The following is a 16,762-nucleotide window of genomic DNA, read 5'->3' on the forward strand; positions in this document are numbered from 1 at the left end:
AGCAAGCTGGAGGACCTGGATATGGGCCTCTGTCCCGAATACCAAGTGCCAGTTAATAGTACCTGGCTAAATAGCAGAGCAGGCAGTAATCAGCACACTAATCTACTAGAGATGACAGAAGGCCATGGGTGACAATGATTGCAGAGCCGCACTTGCACCTACGCAACACCAAGGCTCGTGGCTGCCGGATTAAAAAAAAAAAAGACAAACCCACAAAAAGTCCCCTCAGCAAAGTAATTTCTTTGATTATCGAGTGGTGTGAAATTGTGATTTCCAGCTATTGGCCTTACTAATTTCAAAAAACAGCACGACCCTTTCCTCAGCCAAGGCCTTCACCAGCTGCTTAGAGACTCACTGAAAGATTCATTGATGCCTGACAATCCCTTCCATGAAGTGAACGCGTCTCTAAAAAGCACTTGTGTTTATTTGCATCCAAATTACTCCATTTGATTTCTACTAGGTTTTTAGCTCATCTGCAGCCAAACAAAATGCTTGCATTAGTGTGTATGGGGGGGTGTCATAGACAAATTAAGTCATTAACGCTAATGCACTCTAGCGATATGGAGCCTGCAGCTCAATTTAGAGAAAAAGCCTCCAGTTTTGTTTTTTTGAATTAAATAAAACAAATAGTCCCTGTACTGATGGCTCTGTTACCTTATCTGCTGCTGAGCAGGTGGGCTAAAACAGGAGGACCCCCACTATGGCCAATATTAAGGTTTTGCAGATCAGGAGGAAATCTGCTGGATTCGTCACTGTATACTGACTCATCACGGCAGCGCACAGAGAAATCAACTCTTATCAATCCCACACACTGAGAATTGACTAGACACTGACTAACATTTCTTACGGGAACAATATACATCCCGGGGGGTGGAGATCAACGGATAAGTGACTCTTTATGTGGATTTTAATCTTTCGAACAAAAAAAAACCTACACCTGGTCCTGTTTTTACAATTACTTTTACATTTCAAATGCAGTCAGCAAAAGGAATTCTAAATATTTGCTTCATTCCTCAAATAAAGGTCAAAAAAGGCCAAGAATAGCAAAAATGACAGGCTGAACGATAAAGCCAGCAAGTCAGAGGCAGAAATACAGAGATATAAGCTATTACTGTTTTTTTAATACCCTGTCTCTTGTATTTCTTCCTTTCACAGTGCATTGGATCTTTGCTCTGAGATGGCAATTGCTGCAGTGATTGTCCTCCATGGGAGAGCAGAAAAATCCAATTTCATCGATATACACGGCGGATAGAAAGATGGGGATGAAGAAAAAAAATCTCTATTGAAAAAGAAGAAATCGAGATATAGAGGGGGGAGACACAAAAAAGCCTGAAAAGCCAAAGGAGAGAGAAGAAAGCTGTAGCAGAAGTGGGAAGCAGCATGAAAAGAACTACACTGGGGGGATGGGGGGGGGGTGATTGTTAAATATGAGATTGTTTTACAGAAGGGCAGGTATTGAGTGAAAATGTGATAAATATATAGATATTGTTTTCAGGTGCTGTTTGGTAGCTGTGGCCCCAATGAGCTGCAGCAGAGGCAGCGGGGCTGAGGTGCCGGGGCGCACGGTGATGGCCTGTCACTGCGAGCCCCGCTGATAAATGGCCATGTTGGATTGAAACAGACGTGTAATATATATCAGACTTCTATTCCCTTTCCCTCTTATGGCGCCGCTCGCGCTCGTTTTTGTGGGTGGGTGGGAGACTGAGCGGAGAATGAATAAGCATGATGGGAGATAATATTAAGCCAGGCCAATCTGCTGCGTGCTTGCACAGAAGGTTTTAACCACTGTGCCGGAGAAATGTTTCGAATGGAGAATGCTTCAGGTTTAGTTGCTGTCGTCGACATTTAAACGATGTTGACTTGGCTCGCGATTAAAGGTCAAGTCGCTCCTAATAAAAACGTTTCCAGTGGGGAGCATTTTACAATCAGACGTGCCCAGATGTATATAATCTCTAATGCCGACGTGGTCACCCGGAACTTAATGCCAAACATTCAACAATCATGTTAAAAAAAGAATCTTAAACTTCTAAAACCTGTTCTTTATGCATGTTCAACAATTCTCAATAAAAAGATGGAAATTTTGATTTAGACGAGTGGTAATGACCTTGAGCTCTGACAACTAAAGTCAAATATCAAGGAGATATTTTTGTCCAAACCAGAACTACCTTAAAGAATTCAGGGAGGCTTCAGTCCCAATGGGAAATAACAAACGTTTCCTCTCTACTTAAGTGCACTGAGCTCTGCAAACTGATGCTATAAACCAAGCAGGACTTACAGAGAGCGCACAAAGGTAAAAGGGACCAAAAATGACTTTGCTTGCAATTTAAACTGGAAGTGGGAAGAGGAGGCTGGATCCAGCATCAAGCGGGACACAGTGGCCACAACCATAACAAGGAGCATTATTAACACAGTCCAAACAAACTGGACCCCCCGCGGAGGCCCGAGCCAATGCTGCACAGTAAGACGACGTGCAATATGGTGACTGTTGATCCGCAGTTGCTCACAAAATCACTCTCAATCATGTGTGCGGTGTTTAGTCTCTGCGGGGTTTTGATGGGGAAAAAACTGTGTTTTTGAGTTTGTGACATCTAAATACGTCAGCATTACATTTCTATGCATGAACTGAGAAATAAACCAGTCACCGTAATGAATGCTTATTTGTGTTTCTCCTCTACGTGTTCTGTACTGTGGAGTAAAGGTGATGTGTTGATCTTAGAGTTAAACAATATTGACCAAAGGCCAACATGACTGATGAATGGTCAGAAGCTGCAGTCAATGTTACTTAAATTTTCACCTCTACCACCCGCATGGGCTCTTGTACAGGGTCACACAGTGCCTTGATTACTCCCAAACAAAAATCAAAGTGGATTTTCTGCCCTTATCTCTCTTATTTGACAGTGATATTTCTATTTTAATCACACTTTGCACCCTTCAGAGAAAGGACAACTCCTTCGCAGGGTGAGAGCCACCTTTTAGGCACATTAAACAGCACTGCATCCTTCTGAAAAAAACGGTTATTATTTGAGAGCAGCACGAAGGTGCCATTTTTAACACACTTCAACAGGGCATTTGACCCCTGTTCCCCGTCTGCCAGGCATGTCTCACTGGGACCAGCATGGAACTGCCAAATGATGTGGTCTGAGAATGGCAGGCGACCCTTTTCCTCCTCTGTAGGATGCTGGTCTGACAAGGAAATTTGGGGTAGTGTTGTTTTCAAGAACAGGACACACACAGGGATGAAGGAGTCGCAACCTTTTTATCCTTTAGGTGGCAGAGTAAAGGGTGAAAATAGAAAACAACGTACGAAAGAGCCATCGGTGAAGGACACCTTTAGGAACTCGAGCAAACTTGGGAGAAGGTGGAAAAATAATGAATGACTCAGAAAAACTATTTTGGCCGTTTGTCTGTCCCAGATTATTTGAGTTGGCAAATGCAACGCAAGCGATGTAAAAATGTGCAACGCGGCAATTGTTTTCACACAATCCCCTCTTATATTTACTTTTATTTCGATTACTGTATTCTCGGAAGCAGCATTTGCCAGCTCCATTTTGCATTTATGGAGACAAATCTGTCAGTGTTTGCTTCGTCAACAAATACAAGAATAAGTGCTGCTGGCGATTATATACACAGACAGCAGCTAGCATAAAGATCTACACTACATTACAGTCAATAATCCTCATGGTAACTGTAGCCTGTATTTGCAATAACCAGGATGTTATGAGGAATACAGCTGTAAGTACAATATTACCATAAGATAAATGGAATACCATCACTTCAGTTCTTTGCTACTCATGGTTTATGTATGCCGCTACACCCTGATTACAGATGTTGAAAGATACTTAATATACTTCCATTCATCACTTTAAATGTTAACGCAGCCTTTGCTGTAGGGTTCCAGGTGTAAACTCACCCTTTCTTCCAGTCGGGCCACCTGTTCTCTGTAGAAAGCGTCCTGTTTCTGCAAGTCAGCCTCCCTGGCACTGAGCTGCTTGGCCTGCACAATAACACACAAACACACACAAAAAGAGGAAAGATGATGACCTATGTGCTCAACAGAACAATCACCTTTTATTTGGGTGCGAGCTATACGCAGACGGGTGTTTGTTATATGCACAGATTTCCAATTGTTATCAATATGGCTGCTATCGTCTTGTAAATCATTCCAGCATAGAATGTGCGGTGTGCCCACGTGCAACATCCTCGTAGCAGGAGACACACTGCAAAAGGATGCAAATTGACTAAAACATGGCGGGGAATGCTTCCCTGCTTCCCTGTCCAAAGCAGAGGACAAAAATGACTCGAACAAAATCAGAAAAGGGTGACAAATTGAACCGTTTATTCTGGCAAATTGGGGCATTTCCACACTGACCTCTGTTGTCTTCTCTTTTTTAGCTGCAGAAAAACCCATTTCTTGACACTGCAGCCTTAACCTGCTGGCATATAAAACACCCTGCCTTGGAAAGGGTTCTTGAGAATATTTCTAAGTCTACTCTTTAAAAAAGAGAGAAATTCAAATTCTGTATTCCTCTCCCTTGAAGTATTCTTCCTGACGGCTAACTGCTTGTGTAACAGATTCCTCCGCATAATGATGCCTATTTTTGATTTAATGGAGATCAGTTGATGTTTATGTGTGGGTCAGGGAAAGGCGAGCATTAAAGAAGGCATTCTCCTAGAGAATTCTCATATCTCTCCTCTGTTTTTGCAAATGCACCCTCCATTTGTTTCCCGATTGGACTTTTTTTTTTTGTCTTTCAGTGTCCACTCTTCAGCCGGGTCGCCAGCAGGATAACGCCAGCTCCCAGACCAAAGGAGCGCCACGCTGTGTATATTTACCCAGCCTATCTTCACTGTCCTTGTCTCTGCTCTGACCTTGACTAAACGTACGGCTGCTTCTTTTGGTGAAATAGGGAGCAGATAAGAACAGAATGTATGAAGGGGGCACTTTCATGCTGGAATCAAGGCCCAACAACTCAAACCTGAATGAAAATCAAAATAAATCAGACACGTCTTACTCTATGCGGACAATACTGATAAGAATAGATTTACGGACTGAAAAATCACAAGTGACAGTATTTTTGTGCACCAACACTGCACTGTTGAAGCACAGCAACAAACAAATGCAACAAATTGCAGATTTACATTCATGGAAAGCTACAGGACAAACACAAAAAGAATAGGACACAGGGTTTAGCATGACTGCACCCTTCTTTAGTGTGTCTTAAAGCAACACAGTCAAAAGCTGTACAGAGGGATCAGGAAAAGGTGTGCACACCATTTTCAAAGGATTCAGAACCTCAACATCAAGGAGAGTAAAAACCTTCAGACTTACCTTTAGTGTTATCTCCTGAATAAAGCAAGCATTAAAGTAAAATGAAAAGGAAAAATAAAGCAGTTGAAAGTAACATAAAGAAGTCACAATATTGGTGTTTGGGTTGACTAACTGGGGACACATTCGTATTTCTTGGCTTGAAAATCAAATCCAACTGGCTTATAAATTTCTCATTAAAAAAGTTTGCTTCCTGATAACCTCAACCCCTCGCACAATTTGTGTCATCTCACCACGTGATAGTGTGACCACGTTGAGGTGTGATGGTTACCCATAGGGTGACGCCTAAACTTCACCATCATTCACTTCATTGAAATATGCTCTGCAAACGCAGCTATTTAAACTGAACTTAAACAGAGAGAGCCCACTGCATTTGATTGCCCAATGGGAAGCGGTCAGTTTTCAAGTCTTCTCTCTCGGCACTGCAGGAAGTTGAAGGAGACTGAAGAGGAAGATACAGTGTACATTAAAAAGTCCAATCTCTGCTACACTGATAACCATCTGTGTTCAGCTCCTGAATGCACTGCAGGCAGAGCTGCACGCTCTATGCATTGTGATGAGGAGTGGTGGCGAGCGCCACCGTGGGATTGTCCACACATCAGAGGAGGAGGGAAAGTTTCAAAGTCAAACAAATAATTCACGCCTGCCCACTGTGCACAAGACACAGGCAACACCTAAGTACCCATATTCCTGCTGAGTTTCCTCCTATTGACTCAGCTCAATGTCAAAATGGACAAAGAGAAGTCACTTTAGGATGGGGAAAAACAGGTAAGTATGATAAAATTGAGTGCAGATTGTTATCCGGGCAAAGTTGCCACTGTCCAAAACACAACATGAACTATTTCCAGTCACGTGCTTCATGGTAGATAAAAGGTGGCAGCAGGTGAGGGAATCACACTGCAATCTAAAGACAGACATGCTGAATTACACTCCAAGTATCCCTCAAGTGCACTACAACAAGCACTATTGTGACCTTTAAATGTGATAATTCCAAGAATGCCATCAGTGCTTCTATGGTCGTTTGGCTAACTCCTTCAGTGTCCAGAGGTGCCAAAAAAAGTTTGTTTAAAGAAAGATGGGAGGGATGACAGGGTGGTAGAGGACATACAGAGGGGAGCGCCACACAAGAATGTTCAAACAAATGTTGATAGGTGGCCCCTGAAGATTTCAGCTTTGCAGAAGAAGAAGAAGAGAAAAATATGTGCAGACGCGAAGACGCAAACAGCTCAGACGCTAATCTGAAACGCACACATCAGCACATATACAAACACACCAGAACGGAGCAGCTGTACCAACAGAGTGGGTGGAGAAATAAATGCGCGCCGAAGGCGAGACTAAAGGGGTCATTAAGAGAGGAGAGGTTGTGACAGAAATGTACACCCAGGGATTTTCTTATTCCGCTCGCTTTTGTGTCATCTACGCAAACGTCCGTGTGGTGCATTCAGCCATGCATATGTTCAATTTCCATGCAAGCAGGTTGGCCCTCCTCTAAGGTCTCTCTCACACACACACTGAGTCTGAATTACTTCCGACCGATTAACCCCATTCATCTTATGTTAGAGATAATCTAATCATACTAAAAGGCCAAACAATGGGACAGACTTCACCGTTGACCATGCACCTTTTGTTCCACCAAAGAAGAGGCGGATGTGGGGAGGAGAGCCGGTGTGAGGATGGTGAGGGTGTAAGTGGCGGGTGTGGGCAGAAAGGCCCAAACAGGGTGGGAAAAGCCAGTGACGAAGAGGTGTTAAGAAGGAAGAGGATTTCTATGACGGTCAGCGAAAAAGATGTGAGGGTGTCAGCGCTCTTCACCTTCACACTGAACTTTTTGTTGATTTTTCTTTTTTACCCAGCTTTAAAAAGTGCAAGTCCAGTGGATGATGTGGTTTATTCTGGCTAATACAGAGACACTAATTTAGTCCTAGTGGATGTAATTTCCCTGTGCACTAAGCCTTGGCAAGCAAAAAGTAAAAAAAATAAAAACCCAGAAAAACACTATTCCAAAAGTCCACATGCAAATATTGGATGTCCAGGAAACTATAACGGTAGTGTCACGAGCAAACTTCTACACCCCCCCCCCATCCATGCATCTCCCACCGGTCCCTTATTATGTACAGTAGCACAATGGCTGAGTGTGACGGGCAGCAGAGAGTGAGACCACGGTGGTCAGATTAAACGGATCGTTTAGGCGGGGTGAATGCTTCTGTGAATATCAATTAGCCCGCAGCTGAATAATTAAGGACAGCCATGTTTTTTAATTAGTTGACTGCCGCAGTTTGAGCTGGGACTCAGGGTGGAGGGGAACAGGAAAGGAGGATGGGAGAGGGATGAAGGCGGGTGGATTTTGCTGCGTCAGCCCCCGCCTCAACCTCTTGTTCTCTCACCGTTTTGCTCACGTACGCTCACACCTTTTCTTTAAAGTGATCTCGCCTCACTTTTTTTTCTCCTTCCGAGGCGCCGAAATAAAAATAACTACTGCCTGCAGGCTTCAGCTGCCTTAAGGCAAATGCATGTGGAGGCATGCATTATGCTAATACTGTGGATACATACTAAACCCTCTGTTTCAAACAGATTTATCAACAAATTGGAAAGAAATCCTCGTACTTGATGGATGCAGATAAGTAGACATTCACAGGTACCTGCAACACAGTTTCAGCACATTACATTAGAAATCGTCCCGGAAGAAATATTCCTTCAAGTTTCAACTGTTGTTTCTGATGTGTGTTATGGCAGCATTTCATTTACAAATTCCCACTATAATTGGGGGTACAACTTCTCATTGCCCAAAAGTTTAAAAAGAAATCATTACAGCTACAAGCAAATCGGTTTTCCATTTTTCATTTCCCACCCCATTGATAGAGAGCTCAGAAGTAACAACGGGGTGACCCCCCGTTACACTATTTCCCAACTCTGTGCTTATAAATCATATGAGATGAAATTTCTGCCATGATCAATAGAGCGCAAATCAAATCTCATCACATTAACCAGCAGCACCTCATCCATAACCTTGGTGTCTTTCGTCTTCCCTTGCTACCGTCAGCTCATCCTTGATTCACCCCTGTCACATATAGCATCATAATCAATGCTCCCTCACACCATCCCACAGAGGGCTGAAGCAGGGTGGGTCAGCGCTGCTCACCGGGGCCCATCTATCACTGTGGTGCCCGACAGAGACTTGTGACAAAGTAACACCACAGCCAACGGCCTCGGGGTCAAAGGGCAGGACGATGTGATCGTTCGCTGGTGTTAATTGCCACAGAAGAGGTGTAGGTGGCATGTGGGAGGTTAGAGATGGATGGAGATAATGCAGAAGTTCATGGGCAAGATGAAAAGGAGGGAGAGACGTGGGCTCGCGTGGAGACGGAATATGGATGAGTCAACAGCTGGAGAGAGAACTGTTTTATCAACTGGGCGAACTGTCAGATGATGCCGGGAGATTTTTTTTTTTTATTTTTTTAATTGGTCTGGTGAAAGCGCACAGGCAAAGGAGTTAAATGCATATGTAAAATGCTTCTAAAAGTACTGCAACTCCACCATTAAATCCAAATATCAAGGCTGTTAAAACTTATATTTCTTAGCAGACATGGGAGAATGACCCATTATCCTTAACCCCCCCCAAGGCAAACATACAGTGAATATAAAAATACACTAAAAATCATTCCGTTTAGTTGGTTAAGCAACATCTGTTTGCTTAATAGTGGTCTTTAAATAATTCAGATTTTTTTTGTCCTTTGATTAGAATTTATGACTGTAATCACAACAAAATACAAATTATGCAGATTTGATGTTGCCAAAACCATCGACCTCCCCGTCATGTTTTGCCAAACCACACATTACAGGCTTTTGTTAACAACAATGAAAACAGCCACACACAGAGACAATGGGAAATGTGACCGTGTTGTTTGAATTAAACCAAGAAAAAAAGAAAAGTTTGATTGAAGCCATGCCTATTAGCATGCACAATGTGTTCAGTGTGTGTGGGCACAGTTAAGTCAACGACTATCGTTCACTGAAAACTGAAAGAAGCAGTTATCAGATATTTCATTTCAGCTTGAAAACTTTTATGATGGAACCTTTGTTTCACCAAAGACGTGCCATCCTTGCACAAAAGACAACTGGCCATGGGCAGCAGACTGAATCACCCTCTCCCTGGGGAATTCTTACCCCAGTGAGGAATGATGCTCTGACCTGACAGGTCGATGTGTGTGGGCGACTCAATCTTTGTGCACAAATATAGCTATTTAAGGTCACATTAGAATAGAGTGTCTGTATCTTAGTGAATAACAGGAGTCAGAGGGGGTCTTGACCTGAGCCAGCAGCTGGCCTTAATGTTGGTGAGAGAGCTGTCAAGCAACTGTCAAAAACAAATCATTTGCCTTCATTTTCCCAAGAATACAAATTAATGGAGATGAACCTGATCAAAGACCATCTTTCTTTAACCCAAGACTGAAATAAATAGCTCATAAAGCTTGCAATCGTAGTACAAACATGAAAAGTCACTTTTCCTTCCACAATCAGACACTTGAGGCCTCTCAGCCTTTGTCGGAACCACCAGCTTCACCATCCACTGCCAGCTCCTTCTCTGAGGGACAGCAACATCTGCTGGCTCACAGATTGATTAATTGGCTGATCAGGCGCCCGCGGTGTAAACTGATTGATTGATTGTCTTGAGGTTGGAGTTGCCTTTATCTAGAGCCCCGGGGAGCGAAGCTCTGGAGGTCCCCACTCATCTGTCATGTCCAACACACAGGGGAAGATGAAGGAGAGATGAAGAGCTGTGGGTTCATTACCAAGACAGGGGGGGGGGGCGGGCATGTTTGGAGGAAGTCGCAGCCAAGATGGGAGCATGCCGAGCAAACAATGGGAACATGGGGACAAAAGGGATCCGCATGAAAGGAACAGAAAAGGTAGTCTGTTATTGGCACGAGGGAAACGATGGATGGATGAAAGACGCACATAAAGGCAAGAAGACAACGTGTTTGGTCTGGACAGAGCTGTGGTGATTTATCCACACAGATGTCAAGCTAGGAAAAAGGGAACTAAAGCGTCATGATCTTTATATTACACCAAAAATATATTTTTGCTTTTTTCAGGAAAACACCTTTGAGGTTAGAGAAACTTACAAAGTAGTTGTTACTAGCTTCATCGTTAAACGAGTTCTGAAGTGCTAATTCTTTGAGTTACATTTAATTAACTGTACTCATGTGGTGTGATTAAAGGCGATACTCCAAAAGCCCCTCAAGGCTTTCTTTCCTTACCCCATTTTTTGTTTCTTTTAAGTGATGGGTTATGGGATTACAAATCAAAGCCTTAAAAAAGATTAATAAATGAAGTAGACAGCAGCCAAAAATGCAAGTTGCTGCTCAAGTCCCCTCAGACAACAGATACTTTAACAGAATAAAATGAACATGTGAGAGAATCAGACCAGAGAAAGGTAGAGGAACATCCTTGTGGCCCTCACATGTCTCCATCACGCATGTTCCTGTTGCATGTGTGTGATATTGGCTGCTGGTATACTGTCCACTCCTCAGCCCCCGTGTGTACAGGCATTTCACCCAGCAGCAGGTGGTCTTTCCAAGCCTGATGAAAACGAGAGGGGGTCCTCGGTTCACCTTTATCACCTGTCAGCAGGCTCAGGGTCACCTCTAACCCACTCACACTTTACCTCACTGTTCTGGTTTGTCTTTTATTTTTGCTGTACTTCCTGTACATGTCAGCAGTCAAAATGGCTTTTGAAAATATTGGAGGTCTTCAGTGCTGTAATTTAGCATCAGATTTAGGTCAAACAGCCTAACGAGGAAATATATGTAATATAATAGATAATTCACTGCCAGAAAGTAAATCATAAGCCCAGTCGAGAAAATATAGCAATATTGTACTTGTCAGCAACCCAAAAATGGTTGAAACAAATTAGAAGTGATACATAAGCTGGCCGTTGTAGCCGAGATAGCTAATTGAGTGTAACATTCTGTTGTCAAGAAGAAGCACCCCTGAAACCTGTATCCATCAATCAACGGCAGCGCTGGTGTGTTCTGACTACGCACGGTGCCAATGAGCTGACAGGGTAAGGGTCTGGTGCAGAGTGCCAGCCACAGGCCTTTCCAATTACACACTGACCTACCTCCCAAACCCGATGCTGGAGACATGTATGAGCACCACACCCAGGACAAGGGTGAGGGACTACTGCCAACATGTAAATGATGAGTAAGTATGCATCACCCACAGAACAAGAGGAAGAGCAAAATGAATAAAACAATGAATAAAGATACTTACAATAAATCAGTAACAGGCAATTAAACAACCAATTGTCCAGACATCATTTATGTTACAGCAAACAAACGTTATAACGGTATCCATCAGGGAAATAGGAAAAAAGACCATGTAACACAAAATCTCTTGAATACTTCACATTTGGTAATATATACAGAGGTAATATATACACAAAGAATATGGATAAATTCTGTCTGGCTTCTTTTTTCGTCATTTCATTTTGATAACACCAGAGAGAACTAAGGACATTTTTCTGTGTCAACTATCTAACAGGAATGTAGTTGGACTGTCCTCTCTGTTTAAGGTCGATAGAATGTTGTATGGATAACCATGACATTTGCTAGATCCATTTGAAAACCTTCCCTATGCTCCTCTAACGTCGGGAACAACATTTCAGAGGGTTTGGGTGGTGGTTTTAAAGCCAGTTCAATTTTAGGTCAAACCAAAACGGTGATCTGCGCAACATCACTCCGACTTCCTTCATCATACATCCGCAGAGCATGCTAATCAGAAAGGCTCTTTTAAATTCAGTTACACCAAGGCTCGGAGCTGTTATTGTTAAACAGCCCAGAGGACCAGCAAGAGTCAAAGATAGGATGCACTTTGTCCTTGGCGAGTTGAGTTAATCCAAAAATATATGGAAATTACAGTGTATGACTTCTTCTCTTTATCTCATTTCAAAAGTAAAAGACATGAGGACCTTTCTCCCCTCAATCTTACTTTTACTCTGTGATGTGGAAAGAAAGAATAATAAACTATGGGGGGGTTTTAATAAATTTTTAAAATACCACCAATGTGCAACAATTTAAAACCCAGCAAGTGTCCTTCAATACCTAGGAAATTAAATTGTTGCTCTATTATCAGCCAGGTCCAGTCAGCTGTATCTAAAATGCAACAGCATGCAACTGAATTACCAGGATTAGGAGGACATTTGCTGGGGACTGGAGTTCGTCAAAGAGCTGGGAGGGAAGAGGAGTGGCAAGGTAAAGGGTGGGTGTTCAGGGGTGGCTTCAATATTCTTATCTAATGTCATTTTTAAGCAAGTCATGGACCAAATGAAACAGTTTAAAGATAAAGTAGAGGCTGATTTTTCCCTCGTAGCTTTGAGAGGATGGAGGTGATGTGTGTCTGAGTGCAAACAAACACACCGTATTATCCCTTGCTGTGAAAGCAGAGGTGCTTCAAATGGAGAATCACAGTAGCTGCTGGCATATGTGTGTCTGTGTGTGTGTGCGCATGTCTGTGTGTACAGTGCGCGTATGAGAAGGAGAAAGACAGAAACAGATGGTGCGACAAAGGCGTGATACACTACAAGGCTGATAGCTAAACAACGCTCTGGACGACACAGAATCAGCACATCGCATTCTGATTTTCACCCAGTCATATCACCATATCTGTAAATACTTCTTTGTCTTTTACTTGATGTGAGCGACTGCAGCACTGAGTGAGAAAGTAGTGCCTCTGCAGAGCAGGTCTGGATCCGTTTGAAAATGTCTTTTTGTCATTTGTGTACACATCGTGTGTGACTGAAATGAATTGATGCAAAAGCTGTCTGATAAGCCTGCTTATGATGCCAATTACTGGTAAAGGTGTGCTATTTCTGTCAAACAGTGAACTGATGTGACGTAATTAACCAAAAGCGATCACACCCAGGTGTGATGTCGAACGTGTTCTGAGATTCAGCTCACTCTCGACCCACAGAAGCCAGCGCTGCTGATGCTACAAATACAGAGCCACGTTGCTCTGATTAATGAGGTGGGGCGTTGAACATGGCTTTTAATCAGCTTTACCCTTGGTTTGTTCCACATATGTCACTATTGTGGTGCTTAAAAAGCCAAACTGAATAAAAAATTCGCAAGAAAAGAACATACAAATTAGCAATTTGCCTGCTTTCACCGGTATGGAATAGCTCTGTATATGAAACAGGTTGTAATAGAAGACATTCATCTGAATCGTTTTTCCACCACAAGGTGTGTTGGACTAACAGTAGCATGGATTTAAACCTGTCGCCTTGTAGGCCGTTAAAAAATTTAAAGATGAGAAAGAATACAGGTGAAATTATCCACCAAATGTAAATGTACCGGTAGTTGACAGGATGCGAAAAGATTGTCATCCAACATCCGTGCTCACCGTTAGCACCAGCCAATCACGGTCTTAATTCATTGATTTAATAATTAAGAAGAGTATCAACATTTTTAGATCATTTCACAACAGCAGTCAAAACAATTGCTGCCAGGTAGAGCTGATTTGTTCCGACTTCAACAAGATGAATGACTCTGGGTTTGATTGAAAAGTCTGCCTCTGGGTTGCAGCCTGTGTCTGTGTGCAAAACTGTGGTCGGTGATTGATTGGTCATTGGGCTACTCTGACTCCACAGGGGCAGAGTTATTAAAAATCCAAACTGGGGACAGTGGGACTCTGGTTTTGTGAAAACACAGTTACGTAAAGTGACAAATGCACATAGATTGCAAATATGCGGAGCGTAACTCATTCATGCCGCGTGTTAATATATCTGTCGCTAAACTGATGATTTGTCACTGGTCTTTGTTTCACTTTCAGCTGGTCTCAAAACACAAAGAATAAAACAGGCTCAACTGATGTTGCAGGAGAATTAGGCGCTAGCTGGCGTACTATCTAATTAAGGGTTTATTTGTGTGTAATGAGACTATTAAACAACTCCTAGACGAGGTTATCTTGACCACTTACAGCAACAAATGACTTCTTTCACACAGATTTCCATTCAGAGTGAGGCCACAATGAAAGGATAGATTTGGTCACTTTATTATGTTGTCAAGAATGTTGACAAACCAGCAGAGGCATAATTGCTTTGACCACTTTCATTACAGCATAAATTTGAGTGGTCCTTTGTTACTTTTAAGGCTTGCGTTTGCAGAACTGAAGCTTTTCTCTGGATTTTTGCTCAGGAAATTCAGGCATGACAACCACAAAGCCTGAAAGAAATATGATAAATCACTCTGGAAACAATTGGGGGTTAATAAACCCACAACACTTAAACAGTAATTACGCTTGAAGCTCTTCCATCCTCTAAAATATGATGCAATTTGACGCAGAGCATATCTGAGAGCTGCTTCTGCCCCTCCCTTCACTGCAGCTCCCCTGAGTGGCAGAACACATGTGAGTGCTGACATTAAACATGTTCTCTCCCCGACAACAGAACCCCAGGAACCCGAGAGCAAGGAAAATGACAGCACACACCCCTGCCCACACTTCTGTGAAGTTTCAATTACTGCTAGACTTGGTAGCCGTCTGCTGCCAGTCAGCCTGACGAGGACAGGAGTGACTCGCAGTGGAGAAGAATGAAGGGCACCAGGATGTCGGGACTTTTTGGGGGGGGATTAAATGGTATTCTAAATATAAAAAGGCAAGAAGGCCAAGTCGAACCAATGAGAATTCAACATTAAAAACAAAAAAAACAAATGACTGCAGGCAGAAAGGTGCTCAAATGTGTATGAAATTAAAGATTCCAACACAGCCAATTACTGAATCCAAACCAATGAAACCTAAATGGTGAGAATCCCTGCTCTGATCCCATGTCTCGAGGCAATTCTGCAGGCCGGGCATGACTGTAATTGGCGGCGCTTTGGTTGAGGATGTAATAGTCATTACAGGTGAGCGTGGCGAGGCATAACTGCTCATAGCAGTGCTTTCACTGAGGTCGAGGGAGGTACGGGGTCCCTGGGCTCAGCGTGACCTGTATCCTAATGGGAGGGCCAAATCAATAGGGACTGTGCAAACACATGAACTACACCCTCCAAATACATTTTCGATGGCAATGAACATGAGGGCAAGACTAGTTCAAATTCAATGAAACAATGTCCTGGTGGAATGATGTCTACTGCAACAATGTCAACTCGGCATTTAACATGCTTCCACATATAGAAGATATGGAACATTTGGCTTATTCTAAATCTAACCGGCCACACAAACACACGTTTGGCTTAACCAATTAATCTCAACCAGCTGTACATGGACAAAGACACTATGTGCATTTGTGAAGGGGAAGAACAAATCACCTTTGAAAGCTCCATCAGTCCCCAGATTATGTGCTTAGTACAGCAAATCACATCCTCCCTCTGGAGCTCGTTCTCAATCAACTTATTGATCCTGCCTCGCCATCAACCAGTTTAAACCCCCAGTTACAGAGGTTGTGTGTTTTACCACAATGCAAATTTAATATGGAGGTTAACTAAAACAGTGTGGGCCAGTGCACTTGTGATTACAATTGTAATTAAAAACCAAAAACTGAAAATGACCAATAAGGGTAAGTGCTGAAGATACGTGTACATGTATTCATGGTTTATGCTGTTTTTCTAGGTAAACAGGCATATGCACACGCACACATACGCGCGCGCACGTACACACACATGCACACAAAAGTTCAATCAAAAATGAGCTCACCCTGAATGGCTTACCATCCCTGCTTTTAAAGAACATGGAAGCGATGGGAGCCAGCGTGGGCAAAAGGCTGTCTTTAAAAATTGGAAAAGTCCATTCCGAGTTTAGAAAAAGAAGAAGAAAAAACAGTGCCTGTGGAAGCTTCTGGTGTGACAATTACACGAGTGGTGCAAAGAGCACTGATAACCCGCCGGATTCTATTAAAACTCCAGCACTCCAAAAGAATGCTCAGACAAAGGAAATTATCACAAAGGCACACATACACACACCATCTTTAAAGAGGAGAAAGCCCCTGACTGCGAATATTCTCTGAAATATTGTGCTTTAAGCATAGACGTAGGCACAAAGGCTGTATATGTGAATGTACTCTGTGTTCAGACTGATACAAACTCATTTGGTCCTGATGGAACTAGACCGGCCGTTGGACAGAATAATAAAAACTTGATGGATTTTATTTTTTTTAAAACCATGCATATTTCAGAAGTATGTAGCCATTGAGACACACAAGGACTATAATCTGTGACTGCAACCGACCTACAATACTGCTAAAATATTACAAAGCAGGTGTTTGCTTTAGCCTTCTTCCTGCATCACCCTGTCTCATCTGTGCTTCGAAAAAAAAAATGAAATTATAGAAAAGCTCCAGCCATTACAGATGAACACATCATATCCTCCGACTCATCTCTCTCTTACTCTCCACTGCTCACTCAATCTGACCATCGCAGCCCTCTTCGAATCGTCCTGTGGTGT

The 16,762-nt window shown here is 42.7% G+C and overlaps 1 protein-coding gene across 6 annotated transcripts in view; it reads right to left on the reverse strand.

The window, feature by feature from the left end:
• Window positions 1-16,762, reverse strand: part of chchd3a (coiled-coil-helix-coiled-coil-helix domain containing 3a) — a 44,265-nt gene that overhangs the window by 13,481 nt on the left and 14,022 nt on the right. For all 6 annotated transcript variants that reach the window (XR_008948361.1, XR_008948363.1, XR_008948362.1 and 3 more), the window contains exon 6: window positions 3,911-3,994. Coding sequence is in view for 3 of the 6 variants with exons in the window: in XM_057023138.1 (XP_056879118.1) it covers window positions 3,911-3,994 (84 nt within the window). In the remaining 3 variants the exon portion in view is untranslated. The remainder of the gene's footprint in view (window positions 1-3,910; window positions 3,995-16,762) is intronic.

Source organism: Takifugu flavidus, chromosome 22, assembly GCF_003711565.1.
Source record: "Takifugu flavidus isolate HTHZ2018 chromosome 22, ASM371156v2, whole genome shotgun sequence".
NCBI lineage: Eukaryota > Metazoa > Chordata > Actinopteri > Tetraodontiformes > Tetraodontidae > Takifugu > Takifugu flavidus.